General features: G+C 32.8%; 2 protein-coding genes across 3 annotated transcripts in view; one reads left to right on the top strand and one right to left on the bottom strand.

Annotated features, from left to right (window-relative positions):
* Positions 1-18,615, top strand: part of LOC133335151 (laminin subunit alpha) — a 607,777-nt gene that overhangs the window by 487,436 nt on the left and 101,726 nt on the right. The gene's annotated exons all lie outside the window — the stretch shown is intronic.
* LOC133335148 (protein LSM14 homolog A) lies at positions 5,876-16,796 on the bottom strand. 2 transcript variants are annotated; one of them, XM_061543452.1, is made up of 7 exons: positions 16,626-16,796; positions 9,985-10,425; positions 8,252-8,730; positions 8,022-8,186; positions 6,418-6,647; positions 5,979-6,352; positions 5,876-5,913 (listed from the first exon to the last, which is right to left on the bottom strand). In XM_061543452.1, exons 1-7 carry the CDS (start codon positions 16,744-16,746, stop codon positions 5,906-5,908), a joined length of 1,818 nt encoding a protein of 605 aa, XP_061399436.1. In that variant the 5' UTR covers positions 16,747-16,796; the 3' UTR covers positions 5,876-5,905. The 2 variants fall into 2 exon arrangements, with proteins under 2 accessions (XP_061399436.1, XP_061399435.1); XM_061543451.1 differs by having other exon boundaries at positions 6,418-6,677.

Consider the following 18,615-nt stretch of genomic DNA (forward strand, 5'->3'; position numbering starts at 1 on the left):
GTCGTTTCGTGTCGACGACGACATACGGAATAGGGGTGATTCTAAATCGCAGTGTTCGCAAAAAAACGGAACACTATCGTAGTGTACCGTACCAGGAACACAAACACTAAAAAAATTTTAGCGTTAGTGTTCCGGTACACAAACATTAAAAAATATTTTAGTGTTACTGTTCCGGAGCACAACGAAATTCGTAGTGTACCGCGGTCGGAGTACTAAAAATCGTAGTGTACCGCTGTCGGAACACTAAAAAACCGTAGCGTACCGCGGTCGGAACACTAAAAATCGTAGTGTTCCACTTGCCGGAACACTAAAAATCGTAGTGTTCCATTTGGCGGAACACTAAAAATCGTAGTGTTCCACTTGCCGGAACACTTAAAATCGTAGTGTTCCATTTGTCGGAACACAAAAAGATGTATTAATTATATTTTATTTTTTGTATGAATAAAATTTATATATTTTTTCAATAGATTTAATAAATAGAAAACTTGTTAAATTTGTATTTGTTTATATTTTATTAAAAATTGGTAATATTTTATTAGCATCTACAGTTTTAAATAATAAATATTTTATAACTAAAAAGGTCGTCGAGTGAAAATTCAATCTGATGCCAACTCGCAACTGAAAATTCCATTGGATTACATTTTCGCTGATAATCGATTGCGCTGATCGGAAAAATGTATTGCATAAGACTACCTGTGCAAAAATCATAAAGAATATGTGGTTTTGTAACATTTATCCCAAAATCATAAAAATATTTTTTTCATACCCGCGTAATTTGTACACTTCCTTTAATGAATAAGCAGGTAAAAATTATGTTGATTGTGTGACAATCACCAAATTTGGAATATTTTTGCTAAAATTTCCTAAAAGTATGAATCATAGATGGATGCAGGTATAATTGTTTTAAGAAAAAAATTTTCGTACTAGAATTTTACAAGGAGATCTCCAAATATTATGGAAAATATGTTCGTTGTGTAAATTAATGAAAATTTTATCCTAAGCTGTATAATTTTGTCACAAAAACAGGCCAAAATACCTATTTCAAATGGACATTTTCACTTTTTTAATTGCAAGTAAACTTACGATTTGTATTGTTACGCTACGATTTGTATTGTTCCGACCAGTGGAACACTACGATTTTTGGTGTACCACTGCCGGAACACTACCAGCCTTATTCTGGATGTCAATTCCACGTGAATTTACTCGCTCTCCCCCTTCGTCTTATTCTGAACAAGATTTTTGTGTGAATTTTTTCGCATTCTTACTTTCGCCTTATTCTGAATGAAGTTCGAAAGCGAAAAAATCCGCTTTGGGGAAAAATTAGGTATTCTGGATTACAGGGAGTAGGAAATTTTGTGCGAAATTTTGTCGCTAATAAACTTAAGGGGAGTTGACTACAAAGACATAAGTAATTACTATTTTTATGAAAAATATTTACACAATACTTATTGTATGACGATTTAGAATATTATAAATGATAGTAAGCACACTTTTAACTGGAAAACAACCAATAAAATGCCATTGGAAATCCTATTGATAACGATGCCTGCTGAACCACGTATTGCCAAGGAATATATGAAGGTAATAAGGAATATTTAAGTCGAGTTTGATGCAGTTTGGAGGCGAAATACAGACATTTTGGGTGAGGGTCTGTCTCTCAAGAAAAAAATTTTAAAAATTATGGAAAAACCAAATTTGCCTGATGAGCCGCTAACAGTGAAAAACTTAAATAAAAATTATGAAAGAACCAAAAATATTTTTTTTAAATTATCGTAATCATAACATAACAGGCCACTTTAAGAATCTGGGGAAATATATATCGAAATTAAATAAAAAGGCACACAATTATGTAGTGAAATAATAAACTGAATTAATTAATTCAATCGCAGATTTCTTTCCATTATTCGTTGTGTTTTGTCATTATAAAAACTGTTCTTTTATTTATAATCTTGTTGTAGTTGTTGCACAAAATTGCATCAAAACAATGAACAGCTGTTTCACATGCCATATTGTAGGTTGCCATATTTTTAAACTTTAATTTATTTTCTTTTAATTACAAAGCTATTATACAGCGGATTATTGATATTTCACATTTGTATTGTTATAAAGTTTAAATAACAATAAAAAGTAAACATTTTTAATAAAAAATCAATAAATAAAATATTGAGAAATATTACACAATTAAATTACAATGGGGCAACACATATTGCAACTTAAATTACAATATGGCAACACACGTTACAACTTAAATTACAATATGGCAACACAAATCTTTTTTTCAACCACCATTTTCGAAAACTCGAATCGGCATCTCGCATTTTTTGCGTCTCCCTATGCATTCAGAATAAGGCGAGAATGTGAAAGCGAAATTTTTTTTGCATGCGAGATATCTCCCAACGAATATTCAGAATAAGGCTGTACGTGTTTTTAGTGTTCCGGCAAGTGGAACACTAAGATTTTTAGTGTTCCGATAAGCGGAACACTAACATTTTTAGTGTTCCGTCCAGAGGAACACAACGATTTTTAATGTACCGCAGTCGGTACACTACGATTTTTAGTGTACCGCTGTCGTTACACTACGATTTTTTAGTGTACCGCTGTCGGTACACTACGATTTTTTAGTGTACCGCAGCAGGTACGCTAAGATTTTCGTTGTGCTCCGGAACAGTAACGCTAAAAATATTTTTAGTGTTTGTGTACCGGTACAGTACGTTATTTTAGTGTACCTATCCACCTTGGTACGGTACAGAACACTATAGAACGGTACCATAATGTTTATTTTCGAACGCTGCTAAATCGTTATAGAATTAGTATTGTGTATATATATTTTTCATAAAAATATTTATTACTTATTTTTTTGTAGTCAGCTCCCTTTGAATTTATTAACGAAAAAATTCGCACAAATTTTCATCTCATTCTCCTATTCCCTGTAATCCAGAATACCTAACTTTTCCCCAAAACGGATTTTTTTCGCTTTCGAACTTCATTCAGAATAAGGCGAAAGCGAGAATGCGAAAAAAATCACAGGAACATGTTGTTCAGAATAAGTCGAAGGGGAAGAGCGAGTAAATTAACGTGGAACTGACATCAAGAATAAGGCTGCTCATCTCACATTTTTTGCGTCTCCCTATTCATTCAGAATAAGGCGAGAATGCGAAAGCGAAAAATTTTTTACATGAGAGATATCTCCCAGCGAATATCCAGAATAAGGCTGTATATTTTTAGTTAGCGAAAAACTTCGCACAAAACGTCATCACAACACAATTTTTCTCCATACCAATTCACTTTCGAATTTCGTTGAGAATTAGGCGAAAGCCAAAATATTTACTACAAGGTGTTGTTCAAAATAAAATGAATCCAGATAGGCGGAGTATACATGTAGTACCGGCTGCTTTGTTACAAATTCTGTGCTTACCTTTCGTAAATATTTCTAATGAGCTTGCCGGGGATCTACAGAGCCTTGACATTCAGATTATAAAATTTAACTTAAAAATAACATATGTACTGTTGAAGTCCAGAATAAGGCTTATTGTCTTCGAAATTTTCTTTATTCGATGAGATTTGCTCGGAGGCATTCAAAATGTACTTATTTGTTATTTGTAACTGGGAGACTTATCACGTGGTCCCTGAAAACAACAAATTATTTAACAAAATAAGCAAACCAGTTTTTTAAATGTGCATTTACAATTTAATTATTAACTCATATTTTAATTTAATATACAGAATTTTTGTAATATGTAAAAAAGATCATCATTATTAAACATTTAATGTGTAGTTGGTTTTGTTGCATATTTTTTATATATATATATATATATATATATATTTTTTTTTTTGTAACGTACATATCTCTTCAATATGGTTTAGTACATACATTTGTTATTCTGCAATTAGCTTTAGGTAATTCTCTATCATGAATCCTATCACCTTATATAAACAATTTTGGAGATGTGTAGATTTTATAGTTTCAAAATTGATATATTCTGTATAATTTGAATCCTTTCAACAGTCATTTCTAAACAAATAAATACAATAGCTTGTTTAACCAGACCTTTTATGAATAGATTTCAGAGTGAGCTTCTTATATTCTAAGATTTTGAAGTACATAATAAAAATATGATTACATAATATTTTTGCGAGTTTGATCAATCAATATAATAATTTTACTATTTATACATGCCCATGTTGACACCATTGGGGAGATTAATGTGGGTTTGATTGTTTGACTGAGTGTATATAAATAGTACATACTTCTCGTAGCTCTCTAAGATATACAATATATGGAAAAGACACGGTAGTATACAAATACGCAGGCTAATTTCGTATAAGTGTTGTGATGAAACGCCGTTAGCGAATACCTGCTCATAGGACTACAAGTATTTTTATATTGCCTTTAATTACGGAAATATCAATTTGCACAATATATACCTTCAAACAACCTGCTCAAATAACTTATATACACCCGACATACGTATGCACAAATGAAAATGTAGTTTGAAATATGTTTTGTTTATAGACACATAAAATATCAATAATTGATTACACATTCAAACTTTTTACGTTGGAAATATCGTTGGGATTCACTTTTATAGTTTTATTTATTCAGTACATTTGCTTTCTTACAATGTTTCTTTCTTTTTAATGAGGTCCCAAAAGGTTTTAGGAAAGCAAAAATATGTCGCTGCGACATTCAATCTTAAAACCTAAATTATTGTTAAACAAAATAAACATAACAAAAATAATGATTTCAATTCATATTACATTTATGCTGTTGACGGTAAGTCAGTAGCAAAGCGCAATTTTAGCTCACTCTCTCTCTCTATCTGCGTTTTCTTCAGCGCAATGTTAGCTCACTCTCTTCGTTCTTTTCGGCGCAATTTAGCTCACTCTGTCTGTTGTTCTCGGTATCGAAATGAAAAGTACAACAACACCATGTTTGTTTTCTTTCAAATAATAATTCGTGAGACTTTTATATACTTTCTTTATTTGATCTTTACCTTAAATAAATATAATTAATATTTGCTGCTAACAACAAATGACATTGGGAGTTTCTGTAGTAATAAATAGGAGGTATGTGTAATCAAAATTTTTGAATTAATTAGCTGTTTGCTCCAATAAATGCTATTCCACCGTTTCAAACCAAAGTCACGATTTGTATTTCTAAAATCAACGCAGAAACTATCAAATCATAGTGCTCCCCTACTGTTTTCTTAGTTTATATAAAAATATTGTTGTAGACGTATATATCATCATTGTATTTATCATTCTTTGTTTGTTTGCTCGCTTGTTTGTTACTTTTCAATTTGTGTGGTATTTGTAAGCGCCTTTTATTATAATTATTTCCGTAATATTTTCTCATTTAGTAGTTCTACAATTTTTATATATATATTCTCAGTTATACTATATCTCTTCTCTTTTCTTTAAAAAATTCTTGGAAAATTTCATTCAATATATAAATTTTGTTTCTTATTATCCTCTCTTTTTGTTATTATTTTTTTCTTTAGTTTCTAAAACTATTCTTTTAACATATTTAAAAGGTTTTTGTTTTGTGTTGTATGTTACCGTATGTATGATTCAAATGTGTGCCGCCTTGCTTAACCCATATGATTGTTTAAAAATTTATATTCAAGTTGTAACATGTTACTAGGTTGGCCTTTTTTACATATAAAGTAGTAATGTTAAAAAGTTAGTTTATCCTTTCTGATGTTAATTGGTATCTTTTAATTTACATATAAATTCTTAAGTTCTTTTGTTTATATTCGTAGATGGGAGAAGGACGTCAGCAGTTTAAAAATACCTTTGATTGGATAAAGTATTTTTCGTATGTATGGGTTTGTTATTAAAAACGAATTCCTTTATGATATTTTCTTTATGTAGCGTGGGATCTCTTCGAAGGATCAATCAAGGATTATTGACCTGAAATTTACGGAACGCATTACAGTTTAATAATGAACTTTACCAAGAACTCTGCAAGAACTAACCTGCGCCGACTGCAGCCATTTGGGGTTGATTTTTAGTATCTGCTAATGCTGACGACACCGCTTTCGATGAAGACGCTGTATTGGTGTTGGCAATGGATGATGAGCTCGGTGTCGATGGCTGTTGTGCTTGGTTTTTCAAGTTAGCTGCTGCATCGTTAGTCCCACCTGCAGGATTATTTGTATTGCTATTGGGAGCATTAATGTTGCCATTCGCATTATTGCCATCTCGGTTATGCATCTTGTTGCGATTATTGCTGCGATTGCGGTAGTTATTGTTGCCGCGGTATCCACGATTATAACCGCCGCCACCACCACCACCACCGTTGTAGTTGCCAGCATTACGGCTGTAATAACTATTACCACGACCTCGATATCTGGAATTACAATCAATCAGAAATTTATTTCATTTTTATATTGTGCAGAAACAAAAAAAACCTACCCTCCACGCCTTGTAGATGAAACACCAAAGGTCTCACTATTCAGTTTGCGTTCCTGACGCCAATCATAATTTTTATTCTTAGCACGATCTTGGGCCGTTTCACAAGAAATGTTATCAAAAAATGATTTAGTCTTATCATAGCCCACAGTGATCTCTTCTTCCTCGGGCTCGTGATCACCAGCGCCCGTCTCATTGCCAGAATCATCTTTTTTATCAGTTTCACCGTTCATCTGCGAAGTAGTAGGAGTAGGCGAAGAACACTTCAGAGTTATATTAGTGTCATTATTTTGCAAGTTTTGTTCATGGATTTATTAATTGCACAGCCCAGCCGATTTCACATTTATATTATAGCATTTTTTCATGTGAATGAGAAGTGCAGCATATATCGTGTTATTGAAACAAAAAAATGTGAAGCAAATATAATTTGTGTCGTTGTTGAGCAAGTAGCAGTGGTGTGGTTGAGTTTTTACATTGCGATATCAGCGTGTATTTTGGATATTCATCAAATCGCAATAAGGGATTTAAGGGATGGATAGATAATGATTTGTCACAGTTGTTGCCAATGTTTGTGTGTAAAGGAAGTACCGATGAATTTGGGTGTATAAAGGTTGTAGGTAGGTTGTGGACATGCGGGATTATAGTGGAAAAATAAATAAAATAAAAATGTTAATTTTTTAAATACAAACTTTTTGCAATTTCTCTAAATATGTACTATGTAAATTCAATTTCAATATGCCTACTCTGATATTGGCATTCAATGTACTTCCTGATAAGTCTAACGTTTATTTATAGATAGATGTCCCTATGTTTGAGTAGTTAAATCATACTGTTTTGCTTATTGAGAGAAACTAAAAAACACACTAATACTACGATTGTACAAAAACAGACTAGAGTAGGAGTCGAAAAATATTTTTAAAAGTTACAGCACCTAAACTGAAAAATAGCTACAATTCAGACGCTCTTCAAATATATTTATTGCATATTTCTTCAACTGTTTTATAAAAAATAATAACTCATTCATAGTCAGAGGAATTCATTCTTGAGAAAATTGTTTTCGAGCACTAAATTAGAAATGCATTTTAAGTTTGAGAAGCCCTCTTGCTATCACTTGATGCTAGCACAATAAATCGCTATATCTTCAAAAATTATTGAGATTTTCACTTGAAAATTTTATGGGGACATTCTTGAATTAGTGTAGGTTCGAACTAAATCAAAGTACAAAATAAAATTTTTTGAAACTGAGAAATTAAATATATATTAAATGGAGAATAATAGTAATACGCATTCATAGCTGAATACATGCTACAGAATCAATGTTTGGTGCGTATTTTATCGGTCAATATACATGTTGTTTTCGTTTATTACACCATTTTATTATTGTACGCCACGAATTGCGATATTACATTTTATGATTCGGGGTTTCAGTGGAATATGCTCATATGTAGGACTAAATGCCACATTCACTCTAATAAATGAAAATATATGCTATTTGAATTTCAAATATATGTATATTTAACTATGATGAACAAAACACTAAAGACTTGCAAACGAATGGAGGAAAATATTGGGGACGTCAACAAACAAATAAAATTTGAAAAATATACCTGCTCGGATTTGGGTTCATCGCCCACCTTTAGTTTCGACAATTGGGAGCGTAGCTCTTCGAATTTGTTGTTCGCTTGTTCGAAATCAAAGTCCTGCTCAAACTTAATTGGATTACGTGAAGGTTTTTGCATGCCACCAGGACCACTTGTTGATCTGAAGCCGACCTGGAGGAGAATGCAAAAAGAGATTAAGTTCTGCTTATGTCAACGTATATAATATCTCAACCTACCACTTGAGAACGCATGCCGCGATTGTTACGCATATTATTAGGCATGTTACCACGATGCATATTCCAATTGTTTCGGTTCTGATTGCCCTGGTTGTTGCCACGTTGATTGTACGAATTACGTCCGCCTCCATCGTGATTGTTATGATAGTTGTCCATCATACGACCCGAATCACGGCGATCACGGCCATTGTTACGTTGGTTATTACCACCGCCGCCTCCGTTACGTTGATTTTGATAATTTGGTCGCTTGTGTCCAGCATCACGCGACTGACCACCATGGCCAGCATTATTTTGATGTTGATTCGGATGATGATGACCTCCTCCTTGTTGTTGATTTTGATTATTGTGGTTGTGTTGTTGATGGGCCTGTTGTTGTTGGTTTACCTGTACGCCAATATCGGCCGAAGGACTCTTACGCGATATCAAGCTGATGGGTGTGGTCGACCGCGAAGCTCCAGCTAGCATGTCTATGACGGAAACTTCATTCAATTACAATTGAAGTTGGAGAAAAAACAGTACTCATTTTAACATTCGATTAAACGTGCATATATGTGTGAATTTTGTAGATGTGTGTATCAAAAAAATATTTTTCCAAATCAAAATACAAAATAAATTAGAAAGAAGAAACAAAGCTCAAACCAGAATCTAATCTCAGCTACGGCATTTAAGGAAATGAAAACGAAAACCTTGGACTAACAAAGAAACGCAAAAGCAACCCGAAGACTATTTAAAGAAAACTTTTCATAGTGACAACCACCACAAGACCAAGGATTGTACATGTCAAGATGGTTTAAAACAAACATTCCTAGCAAAATCAAATTGGTATTGAATTTACTACAAACAATAAAATACACTGAAATTTCTAAAGTAAAACAACAAATATTTAGGTTTTAATTTCAAGAAATTATGATCTTATGACTCTAAATAATGAAACAAAATCAAGCCCCTCCTAGGAAACAAAACCTGCTCGTTTGCTAAAATTGTAATAAACCAATATTAAACTACGGTATACAAAATTAAAAAATGAACCAAAAATGGAAGTGTATTTAAAAAATGAATATATGGTAATTTGTGTAGAAATTATATAATGGGAGAAAATTTAAAAGTGGGTTTACCCCTCGTCATCACACCTTGGTCTTTATGTTCATTTATAGCCGATGTATTTGGTATTTTCTTGCTTGCGGAAATAGAAGCAGCCGTAAGAGACGTTATAGCAGGAGTGGAAGTCGGGTTATTTCCAATAATTCCATTGCCACCACCGCCACTACCGCCACCTAAGCCTATGTTACTGAGAAGACCGCCACCTGAACTGAGACCAATGCCCAAAAGACCAACGTTGTTATTGTCGATGCCACAACTGATGCCTATTTTGTTGTGGGCATTTGTGTTATTAGCATTATTCGTATTACTGTTGTTCATATTGGAAGTTGATTGCGAGCCGACAGTATCAACTGTTGTTAACAATGAAGAGCTCAAAGGATTTGCATCCGCTGTGTTACTGCCTGTAGGAACGATAAGCAAACGATATGGATTATGTACTATAGACAAACTCTATGCCGAGTCTGCTGAGAGTGTTGAGACCTATATTCAAACGTATTTCGGGGAAAACACTATTTATCGGGGGAAACGCATCTAAATGTATCCCCCCTCTGGATATGAGTTTTTGTGAATGCGTTTTGACATAGTGTGTCACGACAGGTGCAGAAAAACGAACACTATCGGTATGGACTTACTTGGTTGCTTTTGCTGCTGTTGCACTTGCGATTGTTGTCCTTGCGGTAACTTCTGTTGTGGTGGCACTGATTGATTACCCATCATGAATGGCCCGGGGGCACCGGCTCCAGGTGCTAAAGATTGCGGAACAGCACCACTACCACTAGCACCTCCAATCGCACCCAAACCGCCCATTGAACCGAAAGGGTTCCCATATGCTCCGACAGCCCCCATCGGTGGCACTTGTGGATTCATACTTGGCATTGATAAATGTGGCATCACGTGTTGTCCATTTGGTAATTGTACTTGCATAATAGCCGGATCATTTGGATGAGGCAAGCTATTGTTTATCACTCGGATATCCTTGATGTCAGTTCCGCGAAATAGAATATAGTCGTAAATTTGACTTTGCGGTGCAATTTGGAATTGCGTTTCCCGATCCTCCGTGCCAAAGGAACGAACTACAAGAAATATACAATGATAAGATGAACGTATTAGTATTTGGGTATGTCATAATTTATTAAAAACTAAGTACAAGGAAAATAATATTGAAATTTGTTACTTAACATAAAATTTTAGTTTACGGTAATGTGTTTGTGGGAGGATTTTTTTGCGACACACTTCTGAAGATTTTAATATTGTTACGTTTTTAGATTGAACCCACATCCAAAATTTCACCACCTACCAATGGGGCCTCATAATTTTGAAAAACCCTAGTTTGGCACTATTTGGCGACTCATATCTATAGAACGGCTAAAGCTTTAAATATAAATTTATTGTGAAAAATGTCTCTGGCTACGTCGGTGAAATGTGGTACTGTCGTGGTAGAGGTGTTTGACGTGCATATATCACCGATTAAACTTCGTGTCACCCAGTTTGGTAAATGGCGTTAAATTGTCAAGAAGGAATTTATTTTGTTATCTGCTTTTGAATCATTTTCTAAATGGAGTAGTAAACACTAGATTGAAAGTGTGCCAATTTGACTCGTACCAGGAAATTTTAATGTCGCATAAACTATAAATTGATTAAATCGTCCAGAGTTCTTGGGAAGTGATCATGCTACGTGCAGTACAGCTGTTATTAAAGCCGTTTTGTCCCAAACTATGCATAACCTAATATTTTGACTAAAACTATATCATGTTCGAATGTAGGAATTATTGGTCTTAATAGCTCCCCTCAAAGGGCCCATATTTTGAAAATGTGTAATGTGTTGCTTTGCGCATAGTAATATCTTTGCTAAAATTTCTTCGAATCTAAAAATGGGATTTTCAGACCCACTTTTTTTATCAAATATAGATCATGTGCGAAAATGCAGTCACCGGTCCACTACATCTTTTGGTAACTCCCCAAAGGGTTTAAAACTTTAAAAATGGTAAATCTAGATCCAATCCGAAAATGGGTTCTATGGATCTGCTCCCCCAATTACCTCTACGTCCCTCAGTTACCTCTTCCACAAATTGTCAACATCTCGATCTTTGGTAATTCTTGCTTCTTAGTTTCATAGCACATGTGCTAATTGAATGCTTCCCAAGCCTGAAAAATCGGCATCTGTTTTATATAACTTCAAATAACGAAAAAATCCTATAACTAGATATGAAAAATATCTTGAATAATCTTCAATAACACTGCAACCTATCTCTGTATAAAATTTAATCGAGTTTTATTCAGTCATTTATTCATTTATTCAGTCAAAATTTGGTATTTGGTCAATGAGGTTTGTCAACACTAGCGATAATTCATGTTTCTTAAGAAAAAATATTAGGCATGTCAATTTCAAAAGACTTGTAATTATATTAAAATTATTTATTTTTACAAGGATCTTCTTCGCAATTGTAAAGAACATAGAGTAGAATACTTTAGAATTTAAAATCATTAAAAAATATTTGTAATTATGATATTTTTATCAATGAGGTTTGTCAACACTACGCCAATTTCAAAAGACTTGTAATTATATTAAAATTATTTATTTTGACCATAGGAACAAAAATTTTTAAGGTTTTCCTATAGTCGCATATGGTTGAATAATAAGCACTTTTTCGATAATTTTGGCTCAAAATTGGAAAACATGTTAAATAAGTGCTCTAAATAACGATTAATTTATAAAAAAAACAGTTGAGTGGTTTTACATAATGGAAGACATTGTTTAATCTTAAATTTATTAACCTCTGTATTGCCTTATTTAGCCATGCCGAGAATTGGATAACAGGTTCCCAAAGTCGGCACCATGTTTTATAATTGTAATATTTTAATAAAAAGTATTATTTGATATAACTTTTTTAATACAACACTGATAGAAACGTCCCGTAGTAATAATTTCTTATTGCAAATAGCAGAAAAATCGATTAAATATATAATTTTTGTTTAACTAAAATGCGACATGCCGACTATTGCAACATAACATGCCGACAATTGGAAAAAAGTGCAGACTATTGGCACAAAGGCATTACTTTACATAATTATTAATTTAATCTACTTTAATACAAATTAACTAAACAGATTTGTATTCCATCATGGAGTAAACAAAATTTCTAAACAAATGAACCTAAATACAATATCGTAGAAAAGATGCACTTGGAATGAAAACCTTTGAAACCTTTAAAAAGCGAAAATTCTTAAAGTGCCGACTATCGGTGCATTAACCCTATAAGGTTAGAAAACCTCAAAATTATACATTTTTGAGTTGTTGAATTTTATAAATACATTTTTGTAATTACGCGGCGACTTTTATTTATACTCTTATTTTGAAATTAGGACAAGAAATGACAAAATATTACATAAAATAAATGTGAAAAAATATTCAGCAACAAATGCCGTGGTTTGTTGGAATCATCGTCGAATCGCTTATAGTAAGTGGATAACCCCTATGATAACTATGGAAATCCCAAACTCACTGTAATGTCTGTCTGTTCATGGCATACATCATGGTATAATAATAGAAGGTAACAGCAAGTGTTGTTGTACAAAAACGATACAACAACCACATGGAAATTTGTTGTTGTAAGTTCTACTAGTGTCAACTCATTTGACAGAAAAATGTAAACAAACAAATTATTATCAAATTATTTTTATTTTTAAAATGAAATATTTTCGAATCCTCAAAATAAAAATTGAAAAACATGAATGAAAATCTATCAAATTTATATTTCTATCGCTTCCACATCTTTCCTATAATTGTGTAACACATATGAAAATACAGGGAATAGCGAGTTGTTCCCAGCAGGCAGATTGAGTAAGTTGAATACGGGAGCACATTTAATAAAGAACAATTACAAATTGTATGCGTTCCCAATTTTCCTGTTGGGTGATTTTTAAAAACATAATTTGTCAAATTCATATTGACACTAGTATTACGTTGGAATCAAATCAGCTGGGACTTGATGTTACCTTTTATAATTGTACCATGGGCATACATATTTAAATGTCATTATATTAAGTTGGGGAAAAATAAATTTCAGATTTATGCTCGTTGGAAAGGTGACATTTCGTAGAAAAAAAAATTATTTTGCTGTTTTTAGTTTGGTGCATTCAGTTGTGTGTTACAGGGAAAATTCGGTGCATTTTACATTTTTTCTATGACAAAGGCGAAAATGCAAACCAAGCGGCTAAAATTGTGAATGGAGTTTATGGTTTCGATACTGTAAAAGCCAATTATGTGCAATTTTGGTGTTGTAAATTCCGTTCAGAAATGTTTGATGTTAAAGATGCACCTCGCACAGACGAATCCGCCATACAGTCCAGACGTGGCACCATTATCATCCCTTTTTTTCATTTCAAAATTTATTTAATGATAAAAAATTGGTGTCTAGGGAGGATTGTGAAAATCGGCTACTAGAGTTTTTGGAAAAAATATAGAACAGGACTTCAATGAGAGAGACATTATGAAGTTACCTTTAAAATGACAACAAAACGACAGAGGGATCTACGATCCGAAACAACCCGAGTTATACTCGGCCAACGTCGGTCACCTCAGCTCATTGTGTAAAAACAATAGGGCAAAACGGTGCATATTCAAATCGGACATTCCTATAGTTGATATAAAAATAATGGGTTTCTTTTTCCCCAACCTAATATATAGATTTATCCATCATCAAATACATAAGAGCTTTAGAAAATATACATTTTTATTTTTTTAAAAAATACGCCAATAGATATGCAATTTTGGAATTTATTTTCCTTCTTTTAAAAATTGATAGATGGCTATTACAAATTAAAAAAGGTTGTCATTAATATTATTATTAAATGAGAGTACCTTCCAAAATTATGCTACCTTCCATAATTAGCTGTAATTTTAAATTTTTGGGTGCCGTCTTTAGGAACAAAAAAGTCTGCATTTTCCTATAGTCAGCATATGGATTGGAAATAAGCCTTTTTAAATAATGCTAATATCGAATAGTTTTAAAATTTTTACCATAGGTAGTCCCCCTGATTAAAATGGTATTATTTCTTGCAGAAATACAAATTTCCGGAGATATTCCCACTGGTTGCTTGTATTTTCTCATGATTTTTAAAATTCACAAAGAGTTTCATACCACAATATTGGTACGATCTTAATGGGTTTGAAGTTCTGATTACAAAAACGTAATTTTCATATCGAATAAGTCCATAGTTCATGAGATTTGGCCCTCCAAAATTCCGCGGGGAGCCTTTCCACTAGGCCTTAAACTATACATAAGAAAAAAAAACTATACTCATAAACTGCTAAATTACTCAACTTAAATACAAAAAACTTTTTTGTAGTAAATGGCGAACAAATTAACATACGCCGCATTATACAGTTGTGTTCATAAAAATAGTTGTTGTTGTTGACAGACGTTGGCCGAGTATAACTCGGGTCGTTTCGGATCGTAGACCCCTCTGTCGTGGAAACGATAAAAAATAGTAGTGCAGTTGATCTAGTACGGTATAGTAGGGTGAACCTTTTAGCGTCCTCTAAAATGGTAAAAACTAAATCAAATTCAATTAAATTTTTTTAATGTACGTATGTATGTTAATTTTTTTTATATTTGTGATACAAATTATTTAGATAAAAACACAACTCATTTTTATATATTATAATTTTCCATTCCATTCCTACTGGAGTAGTCATAATCCAATTAATCAAATTTTTTAATAATAATCTATAATAATCAAAAACTTTTTTTGTAATTTAATCGGTATAATATTCTTTAGTAGTTCAATATCTCTCCCTTTTACATTTAAGCCGCTTAATACGATAAATTTTATATTTAATTGTGAAATGTAGCTTACAGCCTTAAGGTCGAAAGACTGGGCACTATGAAATATATAAATAAATAAATAAATCTAACATCTGTTCATATTTGTATTATGTCGTAGGGCCAAACCATATGATCAATGGTATAATGGATAGAACAGTGTAGTCAACCTAAAAAAACATTATGCTACCGTAAGGGCTTTACCACAAACTATGAAATAAGCCAAAGTTATACGTGTATCAAACTATTGCTTTTATCCGACATTTTATGAACAGAACAAATTCGGACTATTTTATTTTATTATTTTTTTAATAGAAAACATATTTTTGTTCCGGGATAAGTGAGATAAGATTATAAAAAGAAATAAAACTATTTATTTGTGCAATTTTGTTAGAAAAAATTAAGTGTTCTTCAACAATTTTACAGTTCAGTACTTACAACCCAACCGCACTACTATTTTAATAAACACAGTTGTATGTGTCGCACATAAGTATATTAATAAAGGGCTTTAGCATTTTTTGCTAGATGCTATAATTTAGCCCCTTCTCGTACTCAAAAATTGGTAAAACTAAACTGATAAATGCGTTTATACATTCGTTGTAAATATTAGTTGTTACGGAATGCTGCATAAATCAGTGATTTGAAAATTGTTCATGTTTATCGAAGATCTATAAAAAAAATTAAATATTACATGCAGGACGACTTATGCGCCTGTTTTATTTTAATTCCTTTGCCGGTGACACTGTATTTAAATTATTCTCAGCATCACACAACAACTGCACATTCAGTACATTTACAACACACGTAAACATATCACCGTAATAATAACCGTTAAGCGGCAATCCTCTCATTCTCTTTTTCTCTCGCCTCTCTCACTCACGCTTGCTTTCCACTGCTATTGAAACAAAATCAGATAGAAGAAAATGAAATGAAATTTCAAATAAGGAAGAAAGACCAACAAAAATGTTAACATACAATAACGACACGTCCGTGTCTCCGATGCCAAAGTCTCCTGGCTTCTATGGCATTATAGGAATATGGAAGAAAGTGCAAGCAGTCTATTTCGCAACAAGCATATGGAAATTGTTTTCGTGTGTATGTAGTGCAAAATCACGTTAAAACATGATCCAATGTAATAAATTCGTTAATGTGCGTGTGTACGTATCTCTTCGAAACGAATGGCGGTAAATAAAAATGATGCCAACTTGACAAACAGAAATTTGGAAGTAAGGTAGGTGGCAGAAAGAAAAGGAAAGAAAATAAAACAACACGACAAAGAAAACAGAAATGAAACACATACATACACGTATTTTTGAGGAATAAAGAAAAACGAATAGGTGGGATCCACGAAATGCAAAACTAAAAAAAACTGGAATACCGTTTGATAACAGTACTTCGTAGTTTTGTTGTTATAATTAGAATAGGGACTTAGGACGAAATAAACTTACCACTTGACAAGGCGATAGTGCATTCCTGAGGATCCACAGTATAAAGACGTCCCTCATAGCGAATATCAGCCTTTGATATTAGGCTGATTTTCGAGCCCAGCTCCGGCATGCCACCACTCATTGTGTCGTAGTGGCAATATACAGTTCAAATTGAATAAATACCAAAGTAACACCGACGCCCCGTAATGACTATAATATTCTTTCAAGATCCAGATTTTTCAGAGCACTTCTTCAAGTCTAATTAATTCAATTCTAATTAATTGCAAACACTGAGTATTTCTTCTTAAAAGTTAGCTCTCTTCTTCTTCACTGTTAATCAGACACAATATCTTTCGCGAAAAAATGAAACGCACGACACTTCTGCAGTCGGAACTCTTTCTCTGATAAATCAGTGACACCGCTGCTCTCGGTGTCCAGTTGATATTATTTTTGCAATATCAAATGTGCTTTATTTTTTGCGTTGTTTTTTTTTTCCCAAATGGAAAATGTTTTTCCACAAATTACACTGCCGTCGACAATAAATTTTCAATAGCCCTGCTTCTCAATAACTTACTGCCAAATGGAAGAAACAATAATGTTCTCTGCACACAGTGCTACCAACCTTTAAATATCACATTCACCTCTTTTTCTAGCCTTGTTCCTCTATTTACTCTCTTTCTTGAGTTTAATGTTCGAATAAGGAGTGCGGCCAGATTGTTGGTTGTTTGCAAACGTTTTACTTTACTACTTTTTGATATTGTTTTCGTATTCCTTTGTTCCTTTTAAATAATTTCTTAATTTTCGGTGGCAACATTGTAAATTTTTAAATGTACCCATCATGGCCTATAAATACCCAGTGGGAAAAGTGAGAACGTATTACATTGAGAATCGATTTAGTAATGCATTATAATCATTGCATTATATAATGTATCCGGAAGAATCGAGAAAATAATATATAAAGACATTATAGATGACACATTATATAATATATCTTAAAAGTAACGAGGAGGTAATTTCAATTGACAAAAAATTCGTACTAATTAACTACTCGTTTCCCAAAGGATACGATAAGGTAATGAAATGTTTCACTTTTTTCTTGATTTTTATTTTTGAAGTCCCGTTATCTGTCGACTCTCTCATGTCGGAGTGTAAATTTGTCAGTTTTGTCTCTGTCGTGCACCAACAAAGACGTAATTTTGTAATTATTAGCAAAAGGAATAAACAACATTGTGTACATGAAGTGAATAAAGAAACAAATACAACTTGTGAAATTATTAATCCAAAACATAATTGCAAAAAAATGGATATCCTCCTTGGACAGCAATCCCATTAATTAGAATCTGTTCTTAAAAAGTGTAAGTAATGAAATCATAATAAAATATTCCTTTTTCTATATTTTTGTTATTGCAAAAAAAATTTTTTTTTTTTTGGTTAACAATAATGGAAATATTTGTATTGCCTGTGCCAAAAAATACTCTGTGAACACGTTTTATATTCATTTTAAAACTATATGTAAAATCGTTATATTTGTGAATAAAAACAAATGTTTTTCATTTAAACCAACAAATTATTTAATGAAACCCGGAGAATAAATTATTTCACATATTACTAAGGACCTATAAAAAATACATTACGACTCATCGATTACATTATGCATTATATGGATAGTATAGGAAAATATATTATTTTCGTAGGACATGCAGCGTGTTACGGATAATGCATAATGTAATCAACAAATCATAGTGGCTATGCATTACCCGTTCGTTTACCATCGATTACATTTTCCCACTGGGTAAGGTCGCCCAGGGAGATCAGATGGAAATCGATACCTCTCAAGTTTGCTGTCAAAATGCATTATTGAGAATTGACTTCCATTATGAAAACGTAAACAAAGTCAACATTTTTGGCATTAGACTTGAGAAAAAACAGGTGTTTTCCGATTTCGATTGCTACCTTGTGACCTTATTAATAGATCTTGGTACCCATGGTATACTCCGTAAGGTACAAGGTA

This window comes from Musca vetustissima, unplaced genomic scaffold (genome assembly GCF_032173495.1).
Source record: "Musca vetustissima isolate MV318-11 ecotype Yass unplaced genomic scaffold, APGP_CSIRO_Mvet_v1 utg1735, whole genome shotgun sequence".
Lineage (NCBI taxonomy): Eukaryota > Metazoa > Arthropoda > Insecta > Diptera > Muscidae > Musca > Musca vetustissima.

Excerpts from the sequence above, each read along its gene's own strand:
- LOC133335148 (XM_061543451.1), bottom strand. The coding sequence starts at position 16,746 with ATGAGTGGTGGCATGCCGGAGCTGGGCTCGAAAATCAGCCTAATATCA. Across the intron at positions 8,187-8,251 it reads GCGGCATGCGTTCTCAAGTG|GTCGGCTTCAGATCAACAAG; the intron begins GTAGGTTGAGAT and ends ATTCTCCTCCAG. Across the intron at positions 6,678-8,021 it reads ATGAACCCAAATCCGAGCAG|TGTTCTTCGCCTACTCCTAC; the intron begins GTATATTTTTCA and ends ATAACTCTGAAG.